This window comes from Phoca vitulina, unplaced genomic scaffold (assembly GCF_004348235.1).
Source record: "Phoca vitulina isolate PV1807 unplaced genomic scaffold, GSC_HSeal_1.0 scaffold28, whole genome shotgun sequence".
NCBI lineage: Eukaryota > Metazoa > Chordata > Mammalia > Carnivora > Phocidae > Phoca > Phoca vitulina.
This window is the reverse complement of record NW_022589731.1, coordinates 3,652,529-3,669,742: the sequence shown is the minus strand read 5'-3', so window position 1 is coordinate 3,669,742 and position 17,214 is coordinate 3,652,529. Positions and strand designations below refer to the sequence as shown.

Below are 17,214 nucleotides of genomic sequence, written 5' to 3'. Positions count from 1 at the left end.
AGATCTACAGAGTTCAAAATTGAGGTGAAGGTGTAAGAGGGTTCACACCAACCATGTTATCTCAAGGTAATTACTCCCCATTTTTAACTCCTGCTTCTCTGCCCAATGTCTTCTACATCCACAACTGCTACTCTGCTGAGATGGGTAGGTCTAGGACTCAGACACGTGGGAGTTTTTGCCTTAAGTGAAATTAACACTTCTCCAAAAGGGCAAGTGCACACTTGTGGTATGACAGATTACCATAAAACATAGCAGCTAAAAGCAGCAAATATTTATTATCTTCCTGTTTCTATGGGTCAGGAATCAGGACGTGACTCAAGTGGGTGCCTCTGCCTCAAGGTCCCTCACAAGGCTTCAATCAACGTGTTGGCCAGGGCTGCAGTCTCAGCTGAAGGATGAGTAGAGAAGGAACTCCTTCCAAGTACGCTCATGCAGTTGTTGGCAGGGTTCAGTTGTTCTTTGTTGGAAATGAGTGGCTGGACTGAGGTTCTCTGTTCCTTACTGACTACTGGCTAGAGACCTCCCCCAGGTACTTGCCACATGGGCCTCTCCACAGTGCAGCTCCCAACATGGCAGCCTGCTTTGGCCAAGCAAGCAAGAGAGCACACCTAAGATGAAAACCACTGTCTTTTTGAATCCAAATTTCTGAAGTGACACCTCATCACCTCCGCCACATTCTATTCACTAGAATCAAGTCACTAAATTCAGCCCAAACTCAAAGGGAGGGGACTACAGAATGGCATGGTCCCCAGACAACAGAGACCACTGGGGGCCATTTTGGAGGCTGCTTGCCACAAGGAGGAAATATTAACTATAAATAAACTTATTTTTTTTTACATATGTTATAGGTGGGAATGTATGTTAGCACACAACTTTGATTTTTTTTTTTTTTGAGAGAGAGAGAGAGAGTGAGCATGAGCAGAGGGTGGGGCAGAGGGAGAGGTTGAGAGAGAATCTTAAGCAGGCTCCACACCAGCATGGAGCCCAATGCAGGGCTCGATCTCACGACACTGAGATCATGACCTGAGCGGAAATAAAGAGTCAGATGCTTAACTGACTGAGTTACCCAGGCGCCCCAACGTTGATAATATTTTTAATGACAGGTTTTAAAGATATTCAAAATGTGTGTATTTTGGAAGTAATTATTTCCCTTCTGGTGACGATCAAACCAAAAATATTAAACCCTAACAATTACCAACCCCCCTCTTCCATGCTCTAAGGGATGTGTGCCTAACAATTATTACATTGATTTGCTAGAGGACTGGGGTGAGAGTGATGGGTGGAGAAGTACAGACAGAGGGTAGGTCACCATACATAAGAAAGCCTGTGATACTTGGGGAGGAAGGGAGGAGAAGGGGGGGAGCTCTGGAAGGGCACTGCTCGGACAGTAAGCCTCTGTTACTGAGAGCCTATAGAAAGAGAAGGAAAAGATGAGAAAGTAACCCGGATGATCAGGACTTTTGGAGTCAAGTACAGGCAAAGGAGTTTTAGAAAGACTCACTGTGTGCTGCGTGATACAATGCTTCTTTGCAACCCATTTAAGAAAATGTTCAGTAAAAAGCAGCATTGCTCTGAAATGCTTTCTGTATTGAATTTGGGTCATAATCACTTAAATGTGACACTCTGCTGAGACTGGGAAAAACACAATCAAAGTTCTTACTTGGGCTACCTAGACACTGGTGCAAGAAAACAATCCTAGATATTAAAGATATATGCACAAAATATTAATGAAACTCTTATTTACAGTAATCAAAAATGTGAAAATTTCCAATGTCCAATAAAAAGAAAACACAGTAATAAAACACGTATCTTTATATAATGAAGTATTGCATAGACAATTAAAAATGATGGTTATAAAGATTTTATACTAACATAAAAATTGCTATAATAGAACATTAAGAGGAGCAAAAGTAGATTGTAGAAATTCACATGTAATGTGTGTAGGCTACAAATGAATGAGCATATGCAGACAAAAAGAAACTGGGGAAAACAAGAAGAAAAGAAGCTTTGAAAGGCAAGATTGTAATGAGAAGTCTTTTAGTCCGCTGTCTTTTTCCATGCCATCCCTTTCTCCTTTAAAAGGCATTTTCCTAGGACCTCCTCTGTACTTTCCCATTTTCCTTACCCTCCTCGTCATGGCCTTTCTGAAAACCAGAAGAGAGAAGCTGCCGGCACAAACCATCACTAGAAATCTACAGTGAGTACACTGACCTTATCAAAGTACAATAGAGGCGTGGAGCCCACCCTGCCTGTCCCTACACACCAGCCACTAATCAGCCTACAACCAGGCATCATAACAGCTCAAAAGAGCAGTCCTCAAGGGAACTTCTTCCTGCCCCTCTAAAGAGGGCTGATCTAAAACCAGTACTACATGTGGAGAAAGGGGAACCCTCTTACACTGTTGGTGGAAATGCAAGCTGGTACAGCCACTCTAGAAAATAGTATGGAGGGTCCTCAAGAAGTTAAAAATAGAGCTACCCTATGACCCAGCAATTGTACTACTGGGTATTTTCCCCAAAGATACAGATGTAGTGAAAAGAAGGGGCACATGCACCTCAAGGTTCATAGCAGCAATGTCCACAATAGCCAAACTGTGGAAGGAGCCGTGATGTCCTTCAACAGATGAATGAATAAAGGAGATGTGGTCCATATACACAATGGGATATGACTCAGCCATCAGAAAGGATGAACACCTACCATTTACACTGACGTGGATGGAACTGGAGGGTATTATGCTAAGTGAAGTAAGTTAAGCAGAGAAAGACAATTATCATATGGTTTCACTCATATAAGAAATAGTGCAGAGGATCATAGGGGAAGGGAGGGAGAACAGAATGGGAAGAAATCAGAGAGGGAGACAAACCATGAGAGACTCTTGACTCCAGGAAACAAACTGAGGGTTGTGGAAGGGGAGGTTGGTGGGGGCGTTGGGGTAACTGGGTGATGGGCATTAAGGAGGGCACGTGATGTGATGAGCACTGGGTGTTACATACAACTAATGAATCAATGAACACTACATCAAAAACTAATGATGTACTACATGTTGGCTAATTGCATTTAAATAAAAATAATACTAAAATAAATTAAACCAGTACTACATCTACTGACTTCTTATAGGGTTTCTTACTCTCAAGACCAGTCATTGTTGCAACCCAAACATCCCAGAAAAGGATTAAGGGTTTAAAGTCCCTGATACCTTAGGGTGTATTACTTTATCAGAACACACTCCTGCAGTGATGGCAAGAAATAGGAACAAAAAAGACCCCGATCTTTCAGGAGACAGAATAATGAAGGGGAAGTTAATAAGAAGAGATACTGGAGACATCCTTTCTCTCTTTCTCAAGGCTATACAAGCAAATTTCATCAGAGCAGAGGCACGTAGAGGCCAACCAAGTTATACCAGAAGAAGGCAACACCTAGGGAGGGTGAGAGGCCATAAAGACAAAGCTGTGAGCCGCAAGTATTCACACTGGATGTGCAAAGAAAACAATCTTCCCACTGCAGAATGCGCCTGCCTCTTAAATATCTCCCACTGGAAGAGTGGAAATACTATTCATTTGCAGCTCAGTAGGATATTAAAAAACAAAAACAAAAACAAAACAAAAGAAAACCCATACTTTTTCCCCATGATAGCTTTGCCCAAGCAGACAAGAAAGAGATTATGTTAAGACATACATTCCACTTTTGTGCTCCGCTTGCGAATTATAATTGCTAAAGCAGCTGGGGTGATAAATGGAAACATAAGACAGGCCTGGTAATCTGCCTGTTAACCAGGTATCAAATGAGTGAAAGGGTCACGTATAAAGAAGGAGTTTTCAGGTCAGTCAATACTATTCTTTGGGCATGCACTGGATAGCTGAATCACTCTATAATGTAAGATTCCTAGGTGACCTCTCTTGATGGGGTTAGAGCATCTGGAATTCACAAAGAAAATTTTACCTCCAGATGAAGCTTTTATAATTGCTGCTAATAAATATTATGTCCCATGCCCTGCCTAACTCAAAGGCACTGTGGGGCACTAAGGAGGAAATGGAAAATAAAGGCAGCCCCTGGCTATTCCCAATACACGTTCATGGCCATTACAGCAAATATGAGGCATGTGTGGTCGGTTCTTCCTCCTGCACCCTTGGCAAAGATCACTCCTGGATCACAGTGTTTTTCCCACAAATCCCCTCCAGGTGCTATTTTCCATCAACTGAAGGCAGAATGAAGAAGAAAATTTACATTCATGAAGGATCTATCCCTAGACAACTGCAAATCTCCAAATTATAGATAACAATATCTGGGCGATATTACTCGTGAACTGCACGTACACTCTCTGTCTACGTACAAGGTAAAAGTATTAACATCATCCTTCATCTCAATGTCTTGTTTTTAGCATGCCTACACTCCCTCCAGTGTGTCCCCACTGTCCCTAACACTCCACTGTACCATCTCTCCCAGAGAAGTAGTTTTAGGGCTTTCTGTTGTTGATTTGTTTTGGCTGTACCACTGCACAAGAATTACGACTCAATAAAGAGTAGAGGGCAGTAGAGGTTAGGCTGAGAAGTGGATCTTCCCGAGTAAATCAGATCCAATCAATTGTTATCAGATGTCCACAGGTATACAAATCTCATCATGCATGGGATACAAATTTGTGTCCCAGAAAAATGATGAATCACTTAGGTGTCATGGTCTTTGGAAATGCTAAAAAGCATAATTCTTAATGACTTACAACATACAAATGATAAATCTGATATGAAATTGAAGAGATGAAAGTGACAAATGTCCAACGGATCATATCTGGTCCTTTATAGAACCTTATGAAATTGACAAGAAGAATCTTGTTCCCATTATACAGATGAGGGAACCACAGCTTGAAGAGCCCTCGTGTCAGCCAGAGCAGGGCTCTACACCACACAGAGGCACACTTTGTCTTTTCTCAAGGAGGTTCCGAGTGAATGTTTCTACTCCCAACCCATACAGGTCATGTCTCTTCAACACAAATGGTTTAGAGCTTTAGACAGACATGGATTTTGTCACTGGGGGAAGAAAATGTCTGTGTAAAGTGAGCTCTTCCACTGCAACTCCTATGACACCTAGAAGAATAATCATGGCAATTATACATCAGAAACAAAGAAGTGATAATTACGAAGATGGGATTGCCAGCTACCACTTGGCGAGCCAGCACGGGCACTAACTTTTATATTTCCCCATGGGGGCGTATATGAAAGAATCACAGAGTGCAGGAGAGATGAAACACAGTTATCAGGACCTGGGGATTTATTCTTTCCACTACACAAAGGAAGAGGGAGGGCAGACTGCAGCTGGAACCTTCTCTTCTTGCTCTTTGCCAAACATAGGAAAATGCTGCCCCTCGTCCACTTACTTTAATTTCCCTCAGAAACGATGACAAGGCTTATCCAGTCTATTGTACTTTCCTTTTCCATCAACTTGGCTTCCTAGTCAGCCAACAGCCTCACCATCTCAAGAGTTTGTTCCAGAAATAGCAGAGGGCTTTTTTTTTTTTCTTTTTGAAGGACCTGTGAGTGATGGCACACCAAGAAACTGGTCCCTCTTGGCTGAGCAAAAGGCTCTAGTCACATAGCTAGAATATCAGAGAAACAAATACTTCCTTTTTCTGCCTTAGTCTATTAAAAAATCTTAATAGTTCTAAATACAGATCCAATAATAAGTGTAATAACAGTACAGACCCAATAATAGTTGGTCTGAAAAGGGCAAAATAAGTGGGGATAGTCCAGGTGTTGAGTCAAGAGCACTACCCCCCACTCACCATGTGCGATCAGTAGGTTGGTACACACCGTGTACTCACGGAATGCTTCTGCAGTTATCTTTCTGAATTTTGGTCATAATTTTGTGCATACACAGGGGACTGGGTGGAGCCATTGCTTCCAAAGATGTTGGTGTGACTATATATATATGTATGTACAAAGTACTCATCACCATCCACACTACACACACACACACACACACATACATCACCTCCACCTTATATAAGACAAAAATGGCCATCTTGTGACTTTTTAAGGGCATTGAACTAAGGTGCTTAAAAAGAGAGAAAATAGGGACTACTTTCAAAGATTAATTTTGGTTTTGTTTTAATTAAGCATCTAATTAAGCATATTAAACACTTGGGTGCATGCTTCTTAATCTCTATTCCTTTGGCTATACCTCTGCCGAAATGAAAGCAAGACACAAGTAAGAAGCCTTTTCACACTGCAGCAGGGAAGAATAAAATATAAAATTATACCAAACCACGTTTAGCTTGCTACAACCAAGGTAAAAATAGCACGCACGTATAAAGGAACACCAATTAATACAAACACTTTCTGATAGGGGGAGGGCTAATTTTCCACTTGGAACATATACTCACTCTTAAAAAAGGCTTTTCAGAATGTGCTCCACAGAAGCTGTTCTGAAGGATTTATCATGTGTGACATGGGAAAAGGATTCTTCAGCGAAATAAGTTTAGGAGGCCTCTTCAGTCTCTGGGTTTCTCCAGAGTCTTAATTATCCTAACATGAACCCTGCATCTTCAGTAAGGCAGAGTTAAATAATCATTACTTAAAATTGCTTGACCATAGAAACACTTAGGAAAGGAGAAGCATTTTGTGGAACTAGTTTTCTTCAGAGTACACTTTAGCAAACACTGCTTTTAGAATAGGTACACAAAATATATACTTTTCCCAAACAAAGGGAGATTGGCACCCAGCTAAGAGCACCTGGTCATGACCTTCTCATGGAGCACCCTAGCCCAGTGCTTCTCAAACTTTAACGTACACCTGAATCACTAGGGACTGTGTTACGTGCAGACTCCTACTCAGGAAGTCTTGCCTGAGACTCTGTATTTCTAACAAGTTCCCAGGTGATGCTGATGCTGCCAGTCTGTGAACCACACCGAGTAGCAAAGGGCTAGAACACATGTGTCTTCAAGTGCTGAAGGTGTCTCCAGTATTATCCTGAGTGCTATGCTCTCTGATAATTCTGTATCCAAGAGGGTAATGGGTCTGCGGTTCGGGCTTACCAGTAAAACCTGTTGGGTGTGATGCGTTCATGCATGAGTTGCCACCGTCTTCCAAAGTCCATGGAGCTATAGAGCTGCAAAACAATGAAGTGAGGAAAGCATAAGCATCAAGGACACTCACTGGTCAACAGAAATACACGTGGCATCCCCCTGGATAAGGACATTCTAGTGTACCAGAGTGCCGACCTGAGTTGCCATCCATTTTATCTAGATAGAAGCTATGAATATGCCCATGTCATGCTTATCATGGTGGCTTCCGCGTCAAGTAGGTGCGCAACATATATCCAATCGACCGATGACTTTGAGCTGAGGGTAAATCCTTTCTGATGCCATCCATCATTCTCTCCTTCAGGGGTAAAGCCTTTCATAAAATGCTCATTTTTCTTCAAATTCCTTGATATCTTTAGCTCCATTCAAAACAATTCAGCAAAATTTATTTAAAATTTATTTACTGAATAGCTCCTACATGTAAGGCACTCTGGTGGACATGAAGATAAAGAAGAGGTAGATTCTGTATTCTCAGGGAAATAAAACACATGTAAAAATACTCATCAGCTGGTATCTGAGCCAATATTATGTATAAAATATTGCGCTGTTCAAGTTTTATCGCTCACTGCTCCTATACATAATCTAAATGAAATGGACTCTTCACTGCCAATAAGGATACCATGCTTGTTTATAGTCCTAGGTCTTCACAGAGATAAGGCCATGCTTACTCCTAAGTAAGCATTACACAAGCATGGGTGGCTCCCTCCACGCAACCTTTTCCAACCACTTCAAGCCACTCATCTTTCTCCCTTCTCAATTCACTGCACTCATCTTTGGTTTCCACTGAGCACTTATCATGAGGTAATATGTGGTTATGTCTTTCAGATTCATCTGTATTATTTAGTTGTGTTTATATTCCTTCAATATATATAAAGAGTTCACCAAATATCTGTTGAATAAATCAATAATTAAAATGCGCACGTAAGAATGGATAGTAACTCATGGAATGAGAAAAAAATTCTAGAAGAGCCTCAAGACTTTGGAAAAATAAAGAAGAACCCCCAGCATGGCTAATAAAGTCAGATTCCACATTCACTTACTTTATGGATGTAGAATCTGACCCCTTTGTAACACATAAGAGAAAGGCCAACATTCCTATCACAGACTAGCCAAGAGTATGGAGTTTATTTTTAATTGTATGCCTGGAAGTATAATAGCTCTGACTGATAATGGAAATAATGGAAATAATAATAATAATAATAATAATAGGTGGACTAAAGTGCTCTTTCACATATATTTGAGCCTTACAAGGACACTGAAAGGCAAGGCAGTTATGACTACTTGAATCCTTGCTCTCAAGCATTTCCTGATCTGCCAGGGAGAGTCAACCACTCCCTTCAGGTACCATCACTATTTTTACTGTCTGCCTCTAAGAAGCTGTTCACACCAAGGCAATACTGGTTGGCATGTCCCTCCTGCCATTAGGCTATGAGTCATAAGAGAGGCAGGAATCATGCCCAATTCACCTCTGTGTATCAGTGGTTACAGAATACATATACAGGTGAGCACACAAACCTCCTGTTTCATAGTTAATGAACTCAGTCTTGGGGAAGTTAAGTTTTGGTCAAAAGAACTAGGATTTATGTTTTCTGATGCCTGGCTCCCATCTTCTTCCATGGAATCATGGTGCCTAGTTTATAATGAAAATTCTATTATTTATGTTCTTCACACTTTCACAGGTGGGGAAATTGGGAAAGGCAAAAGTAGATGGGCCTTAAGTTTATAGAAATGGGGTCAGATGAAGTATCTTCCCATTGTCACATCCCCAGTACTGTTCCCCTAGGGAGTGCTGTCTGGCATACCACACCCAGGTAACGCTGCCATCTGTAATGTTCTGAGTCCATAATCTTGCAACTCATACAGAAATAATTTTTGAATGAACTCCTGGTAATCTCAGGTAAGCCTTGGGGGGCTTAAAGAAGTTTTAGCCCATTTAGCCCATTTCATATTGCCCATCTCTCAACTTATAAACAGATGACTCTCAAATATACATACACCACACCAAAGGGGAAAATGGGCCAGAGGTTAGAGCTCTAGAAGTTGAGAAATGGGCAAGATTAACAGGAATGGAAATGGAACAATGAGCCTTCCTAGAGTAACATAGCTTGAGCTAGGCCTTTGGAGATAGGTGGTATAGACAGGAGAGAAGGTGGGTAGAGATTTTATAGGGTGAAGAAAACAATAAAAACAAATGTGTCAATACGGTTAAGATCTTGAACTTGGCTTATGGGGAAGCTTTTAAGAGGAAGCAGAGATGTGATGACTGTCACTGGCTCAAAGGAGGTGGAGGTTGTCTGTCTGCCCATTTTCCTGTCTGTCTCTCTTTCTATACACCCAACTATTTGTGGCTGATCCTATATTTATCTGTATGTATATTTATATTGGGGAGGGTGTTGGGAGGAAGGAGAGAGTTGGTAAGGACCAGACCATTGCATTGGAAAGAATATACCCTTATATTTTTTTGCAAGGACTGAGATTTCCATGCAGAGTTTTAAGAAATGGGTCACTCTCCTTCCCATGGCAGGTGTCTGAGAGACAGATGCTCAGACTTAAGACACATTTCCCAATTAAACACAGAAGAGACTTCGGTTGGAGCCTTCTATAACCCAAAGATATCAGACTCTCTGTCAGCCCAGATTCCAATCATAGAAGCAGAGCTCCAAATCCCTTCAAATAAAACCCAGCATGATTATGTCTTTCTCTGCTGCAAACTCTAGAGACAAGCCAGGAAGAACCATGAGGGTCACACTGACACAGCTGGAGTCTCAATCCTCCAGAGAAATTATCAGTCCTTCCATCATTGAGGATCCGGTAGCAGCAGAATGCCTCCACCACAGCTCCTGCTAGGACTCACTCTTGGGAGAAGCATGACTCCTCTCGTCTCATGCTCTTCCTAACAGAGAAAGAACAAGAGATCAGCTGCTGATCTCCTCATCCAAGCCTGTTCCACCTCCTGCCTCCCTTGTCTCTGGTTTTGCTTTTTCAGCTCTTCCGCTTGACTGATGGGAGAAAAATTAAATTGAATTCTCTGCCTAGAGGCTGATTCAGATGAACAGAAAGAGCAGGCTCCTATTCATTAAGAGCTTTTGGTTAGCTACCTTGTCTCTCCAACCACATAAGTTGCTGAGTCTGGAATGAATTTTATTCTACTGCAAGCTGGATCCTTGCAGCCTCTCCATTCACCTACGTGTTCATCCATTTATTCCTTCGTTCATTCATTGACTAGAAGTGTATCAAGAAACCACTACACTTTAAGCACTGAACTAAGGGCTGGAATTACAAAGGTTAAAAACGCCATGAACGGTGGAAGACAGAAATTCAGACAATTACACTGCCATGCAATATATGTCATAATATTATTACTAGTTATCTCCGCAAGGGTAAGACTGAAGGCCATCGGTATTTTTTCTTTTGGTTATTTGGGTCTTTAAAATTATTAGGACCATGCATTACTTTAGTAATTAAAAAAGCTCTAATACTCAAAGAGAAATAAAGAAATTTAGGCAACCATTCAATAGTAAGTGTTATAAGATCATTTAATGATATGAAAATGCTTATGATATATTATTTATTTTAAAATATATTGCAAAACATGCATACATTGACACTAATTTTATTTAAGTATTGCAAAACTTGAAACACATCAGAAGGAGATAGGCCAAAATATTAGCAGTGGTTATTTCTGAATTGTGGGACTATGGGTAACATATTTTTTAAAGCTTTCTATCATTTTCAGATTTCTTTACAATGGATAATATTTCAATAGTAATATAAGCCACTGTTTTATTCTACTTTTTTTATAATAATAATTTCTAATCATAATGTATACATTATATTTACCTTTAAAACTACCTTTTAAAAGGCCAAAAATTAAAATTCCAATTTTTTCCATGAGGGACCTGGAATCAGACAAAGCAATATGGGATTTTCCACAAAATGGTATTACACAGAGATCATCATGGATAGTGGTGAATCCTTCCTAGGACAAGCAACATATTAGCTCACATGCTGTTTAAATAGCCCTGCATGGCTTCAACCCAACGTGCTTCATGCAACACTAAAATAGATTTTCTGAACAATAAACATCTTTAGAAACATTTCTTGTTTAGGGGTGCTTGGGTGGCTCAGTTGGTTTTAATCCTCTGACTCTTGATTTCGGCTTGGGTCATGATCTCAGGGATGTGGGATCAAGCCCTGTGTCAGGCTCTGTGCTCAGCACAAAGTCTGCTTGTCCCTCTCCCCTCGCTCTCTCACTCACTCTTGCTCAAATAAATAAAACCTTAAAAAAAAAATTTCTTGTTTATACAGAGTTACATATATGAGACTGTTCTCCACATCCTGCCTCCTGATGCCCCCCGCTGCAAGGATGACATTCCTGAACCTTTAGCAGAGAACAGTCCAGATCCTCTCCCTTCCCTTCTTCCCTTATGTGTCATGGTCTCATATATCATAACAACCACATATTCAGTGGCAACACACACACACACACACACACACACACACACACACACACACAGAAAGCCCTAAATGAATCATTGGAACAGATGGAAAATATGAAAGAAAATGCTCTTTTCCTTATTGATCCAGTTATTAGTTCCCTAATTACATCAGCCTGCCAGGGAAAAGCATCTGATAGCTGAAGAACTAGAGGCAATTTAATCAATGTAATATTCCACAAGAGGAACAACAAGTTGTATCTGGAAAGCTTAAGTCCAAAGAATGATATAATTGCATTAGGAGGTTATTGCTTGAACTGTGTTCCCCCAAAAAGATATGTTGACGTCCTAGCCTCTAGCATCTCAGAATGTGACCTTATTTTGAAATAAGGTCTTTGCAGATGTAACCACATTAAAATGGGGCCAGGGTGGGCCCTAACCCAATATGACTGATACCCTCATAAGGATAAATTTGGACACACAGACAGGAACAGAGGGAAGACAATATGAAGACACATAGAGAGAAGGCCATATGAAGACAGAGGATTGAAGTGAGGTATCCACAAGCCAAGGGATGTCAAAGACTAATGACAAATCACCAGAAGCAAGGAAGATGCGAAGAAGGGCTCCCCTTTAAATTCTAAAGGGAATGTGGCCCTGCCAACACCTTGATTTTGGACCTCTAGCCTCCAGAATTGTAGGACAATGAATTTCTATTGTTCTAAGTCACCTAAATCGAGGTACTCTGTTACAGCGGCCCATGTGAAACTAATATAATTGACCCTTGAACAACATGGGTTTGGACTGTGTGCATTCACTTATACACAAATTATTTTTTCGATAAATGCAGTCCAGTGCTGTCAGCGTATTTTCTCTTCCTTATGGTATTCTTAATAACATTTTCTTTTCTCTAGATTGCTTTATTGTAAGAATACAGTATCTAATAGATGTCACATACAAAGTATGTGTTCATTTACTGTTTATGTCATCAGTAAGGTTTCCAGTCTACAATAGGCTAATAGTAGTTAAGCTTTTAAGGAGTCAAAAGTTATACATGGATTTTCAACTGCACAGGGGGTCAGTGTCCCTAACTCTTGTGTTGCTCAAAGGTCAACTGTACAGACATCTTACACCTACCACAAAGAATAATAATGACAGGGACGCCTGGGTGGCTCAGTCGTTAAGCGTCTGCCTTCGGCTCAGGTCATGATCCCAGGGTCCTGAGATCGAGCCCCACGGTTGGGCTCCCTGCTCCATGGGAAGCCTGCTTCTCCCTCTCCCACTCCCCCTGCTTGTGTTCCCTCTCTCTCTGTGTCTCTCTCTGTCAAATAAATAAATAAAATCTTAAAAAAAAGAGAGAGAGAGTAATAATGACAGATCTTGCTACATTTCTCTGGGTTTTTTTTGTGGGGTTTTTGTTTTGTTTTGTTTTTTTGTTTTTTATTTCTATTCCTGACATTTAGTTGTAAGACCAGAAGTCTGGTGTATGACCAGATTGTTGAATCTGTGATTAAAAGCAAAATCTCATTTGCCTATATTTTTCTCTCCTACACATTTTCACCACACCCCTAAGGATAGTATTTTCTAAGAATAAATATGAATTAATAATGACCATATGGCAGTAACCAGACATACTCAGAATAGGCAACAAACTATGCATTTTATGGGAGCTTTTGGTGATTCAGCCAGATTCCCTAGAGCCAGCATATCGTCCATAAAGAGGGAAGAATGGTTTGGAACACATTTATATAAAAGCTCTCCTCTGTAGCCAATTCAAACTTAGTGTACAGCTGTCCTGATTGTTTTTTTCTCAAAGCCTATGGAATTTTGGTAGTATTCTGCTGAATCATGGTCATGATGGTCTTAGACTTTCAAATAAAATGAGGCTGGTTTCTGATAAAAATAAGGTGTCTGCACTTATTTCCTTGGTAGCCACAGAGGGATGGTAGGGCTTGGCTGGGCTATGAAGGACTGAAGGGAGAATCCCCTGGATTGTGGTAGTATTTATGGTAGGCAGGAGAGAAACCAGGGTCACACAGTAGCAAAGAGTCCTTTCCAACATGTGCCTCTGGTTCCTTCCTCAGATGTTCTCCAAAACACCCCTCCCTTGATAACTGGTGGGGACAACCCCATCCAATGTCCCTCGAAGCTCTGGGTACAGATAAGAGCTTCTGTCCTCAGCAGCCTTTTTCCTTTGCCCTTGATAGATATAAGGCATCTCTGCCATAAATATATTTATTTTTTAAATAGGCATTCACCTAGTATGCCATTCTTTTGTAGAAGGCAACATTTTTCTTCTCTTCTTGAAGATTTCTAACCATAGAGGTTTTTTTTTCTCTCAAATGGCTTACATCAGTCATTCCTTTAACACATATTGATCAAATGTCTATTAACAACCAAGCACTGTGCTACACGTTTAGGATACATCAATGAACCAGACAAAAGTCTCTGCCCACAGGGATCTTACTTTCCAATGGAGATCAGGAACTCAAATGCCCTCAAGTCTGTAGTGTGAACGTGCGAGGGAGGTGCAAGAAAATGGTACCATTGTTTGTATTCTTTAGACACATGATCATTTTGCTAGCACTTCACACATGAAGAAACTTTCTTTACTTACTCAAAAAGATGATTTTCCCCATTTTTATTGAAACGCTTGCCACTTTAGGGTTATCTTTTGTTTTCCTGCTTTTGATAGAGACACAAGCTCAAAAAACATGTTGCTTTCCTCTCAACTCTAAGGAAAACAGGTGCAAGTGTGATAAACTATCTGGCAGATGACATTTCCCCACAACACTGGGGAGAAACAGGGAATCCAGAAAGCTCATGCTCCATCTAAAAACGGGCTTAACTGTTCCTTAGCTGGACAAAGAGAGCTAATCTAGTGTGATCAGGCTTTGATATTTTTCAAGGGGACTGAAAGTTGAGATTTCTCTGAGAAATCTCTGCATTTTTCAGTTTTGGCAAAAAAAAAATTTTAAATTTAAAATGTACTGCAGGGTAAATAAGATGTCTTGATCCAGCTGGCCAGGGCTTGCCTGAGGACCACCCATTTGTGACATGAATCTTAGCATAGTAGACGTACGAATGTCTGAAGGAGAGAGTGTGACTATTTGACATTGAAATAGGGTTACCAGATTTAGCAAATAAAATATAGAATGCCCAGGTAATTTGAGTTCAGATGAAAAACAAATAATTTTTTGTGTAAGTATGTCCCATGTAACAATAGGGATCTGCTTGTGTTTTTTAAAACATTGTTATTTACCTGAAATTCGAAGTTAGCTGTGTTTTATCCATGTGACCTGTATTTTATCTGGAAACCCTCCCTTAAAGTCTCCTCCATTCCATTTCTAAGCATCTGGATCATAAGATACATCCCCTTATGCTATGTGTCTCTATTTTTTGACATTGGATGTCCCAAAGTAAAGAATTGTAAATACTCCCTGTAGTCTATTAACTCACATCACTTTACTCAACTTATTTAGTATTCCTTAAGCACCTAGCATGTGCTAGGCTCAGTGCCAGGTGTGATGACCCAAAGATGAATAACACCAGGTTCCCTGATCTCCAGAAACTCAGAACTTCAGTGGGAAGACAGACATGTCAACAGATAAGTGCCACACAACACAACGAGGCCCATGCCCACAGAGGTGGCCAACAGTGAGGGAAACACACGGAAAGGGTGGTCAGTGCTGTTGAGTCAGGCACTGAGCCATGGGCTGAGTCATAATGAATGAGTAGGAGCTGGCCTGAATGATAAGTTCCCCCCAAACATTGCAGCTAACAAAGGTGAAAAATTCTGGTCATTAGGAAAGATGTTGGAAATAAAACAGAAATGTTATCTCATCCTCCTCCAAAAGTATCATTTGTTTGGCCCTGGATCAGTGCACATTGGTCTAAGTGCCACATCAAAAAGGAGAAAGAACAGAGAAGGAAAAGGAGCCAAACAAGGTCATCTAAAGGGTTTAAGAGGAAGAGGAGGAAATAAGTGCATCAGAGTGTGGGGTGCAGGTAAAATGAAGACTTCAAGATGAGCAGCAAGAGTGAGGTCTGTAAGATTGGGGAGTGGCGGCAGATACACACCCATTCCTCGAATTTGGAAACACCCTCCCTCAAAACCTAAAAGAGGCAAGATTAAACACTGAACATGAAGAACTACTTCTAAAAGCGAGTTCATAAAATTCACTACTGTAGGAAGGTGTTGAAAAAGGCACAGGATATCCTAAAACAGCATCAAATACAAATTAAGACTCCATGCTTCTCAAAGTTGTTCATCAAAACATCTCCCACAGCCAAAGAGAATACAGCATCCCACCAGGAATCTGGGGGTTTGGCCTTAAGCAGTCTGATAGAAGGACAAAGATCTTCAACTCTCTTAACTCTTACCTTGAACTTCCATGGATGTTTTGTAGTCTATGCTACCATATATCTGTGCTTAGAATACAAGATAAATTTTTTCACAAATCTTCAGGTGAAGTGGACCCTCTAGAAAGACACTCTATACCTATCATACTTACTCCCTTTTACCACTGACCCCCGGGGTGCACTGTTGAGCCAAATGTGAAGAAGGGAAGAAGGGATGCCAAGAATGTCTGGTGCATATGTATGACTCTTCAGATTTATCCTCCTAAGTAGGACTCCAATGCCATAGGCCATGTGTACATTTGAATAACCAGGGCCTTCTATATTTCCCAAGGCAGTACCCTACTCTCTGATGGAAGTGCTACCAACTTAAAGGTCCATTTGAGAACACAAAGCACAGATCATGCTCACCCCCATTCTCCCAGAGGCCCCCCACCCCTCAGTATAGAGTGTTTTCCTCACTGGGCATGCAGAAACTAGCTCATAATGGGACTGATGTCTACACTCTGTCAAAGAAATGACACCATGCTCATATTCCCCCTGCCTATTTCTCCAGGATTCTCTTCTCCCCCTTATTTTCCAAGTTCCAGACACACTGGTTTTCATTCAGCTTCTTAAACATGTTGTGGGCTCTCCAGTCTCAGGGCTTTTGCCCATGCTGTCCCCTTCTACCTAAAATGCTCTCTTCCCACTCTGCATTTCTCCCTCTTTCCATTCATGTACTGAACTGCTATTCACATGTCAGGTATCAGCAGAAATAACACTTACTAAAGGAAACCCTCTTTGGTTACCTCCTGCCCATGTCCCTCCTGCCCCCATGGCCCTCTAGTCTCTTATTTCATAACACTCATCAAAATATGAAATTACAGGGGTGCCTGGGCCACTCAGTCAGTTGAGCGTCCGACTCTTGGTTTTGGCTCAGGTCATGATCTCAGGGTCATAAGACTGAACCCCATGTCAGGCTCTGGGCTCAGTGCAGAGTCGGCTTGTCCCTTTCTGTCCCCCTCTGCCCTCCCCCAACTCAAATAAATAATGAATAAAATATTTTTAAAAATACTAAAAAATATATGGAATTACATATCCATGTAATTATATGACTGATGTCTGTCTTCCTTTGTAGGTAGTGGGGATTGCTACCTTAATAATTCGAAGTGTTGGGGCGCCTGGGTGGCTCAGTCGTTAAGCGTCTGCCTTCGGCTCAGGTCATGGTCCCAGGGTCCTGGGATCGAGCCCCACATCGGGCTCCCTGCTCCGCGGGAAGCCTGCTTCTCCCTCTCCCACTCCCCCTGCTTGTGTTCCCTCTCTCGCTGTGTCTCTCTCTGTCAAATAAATAAAATCTTTTAAATA

General features: G+C 41.1%; 1 protein-coding gene across 3 annotated transcripts in view; it reads right to left on the bottom strand.

The window, feature by feature from the left end:
* The window catches only part of SORCS3 (sortilin related VPS10 domain containing receptor 3), a 569,814-nt gene that overhangs the window by 198,624 nt on the left and 353,976 nt on the right, over positions 1 to 17,214 (bottom strand). For all 3 annotated transcript variants that reach the window (XM_032423232.1, XM_032423230.1, XM_032423233.1), the window contains exon 5: positions 7,025 to 7,098. In XM_032423232.1, coding sequence (XP_032279123.1) covers positions 7,025 to 7,098 — 74 coding nt within the window. The remainder of the gene's footprint in view (positions 1 to 7,024; positions 7,099 to 17,214) is intronic.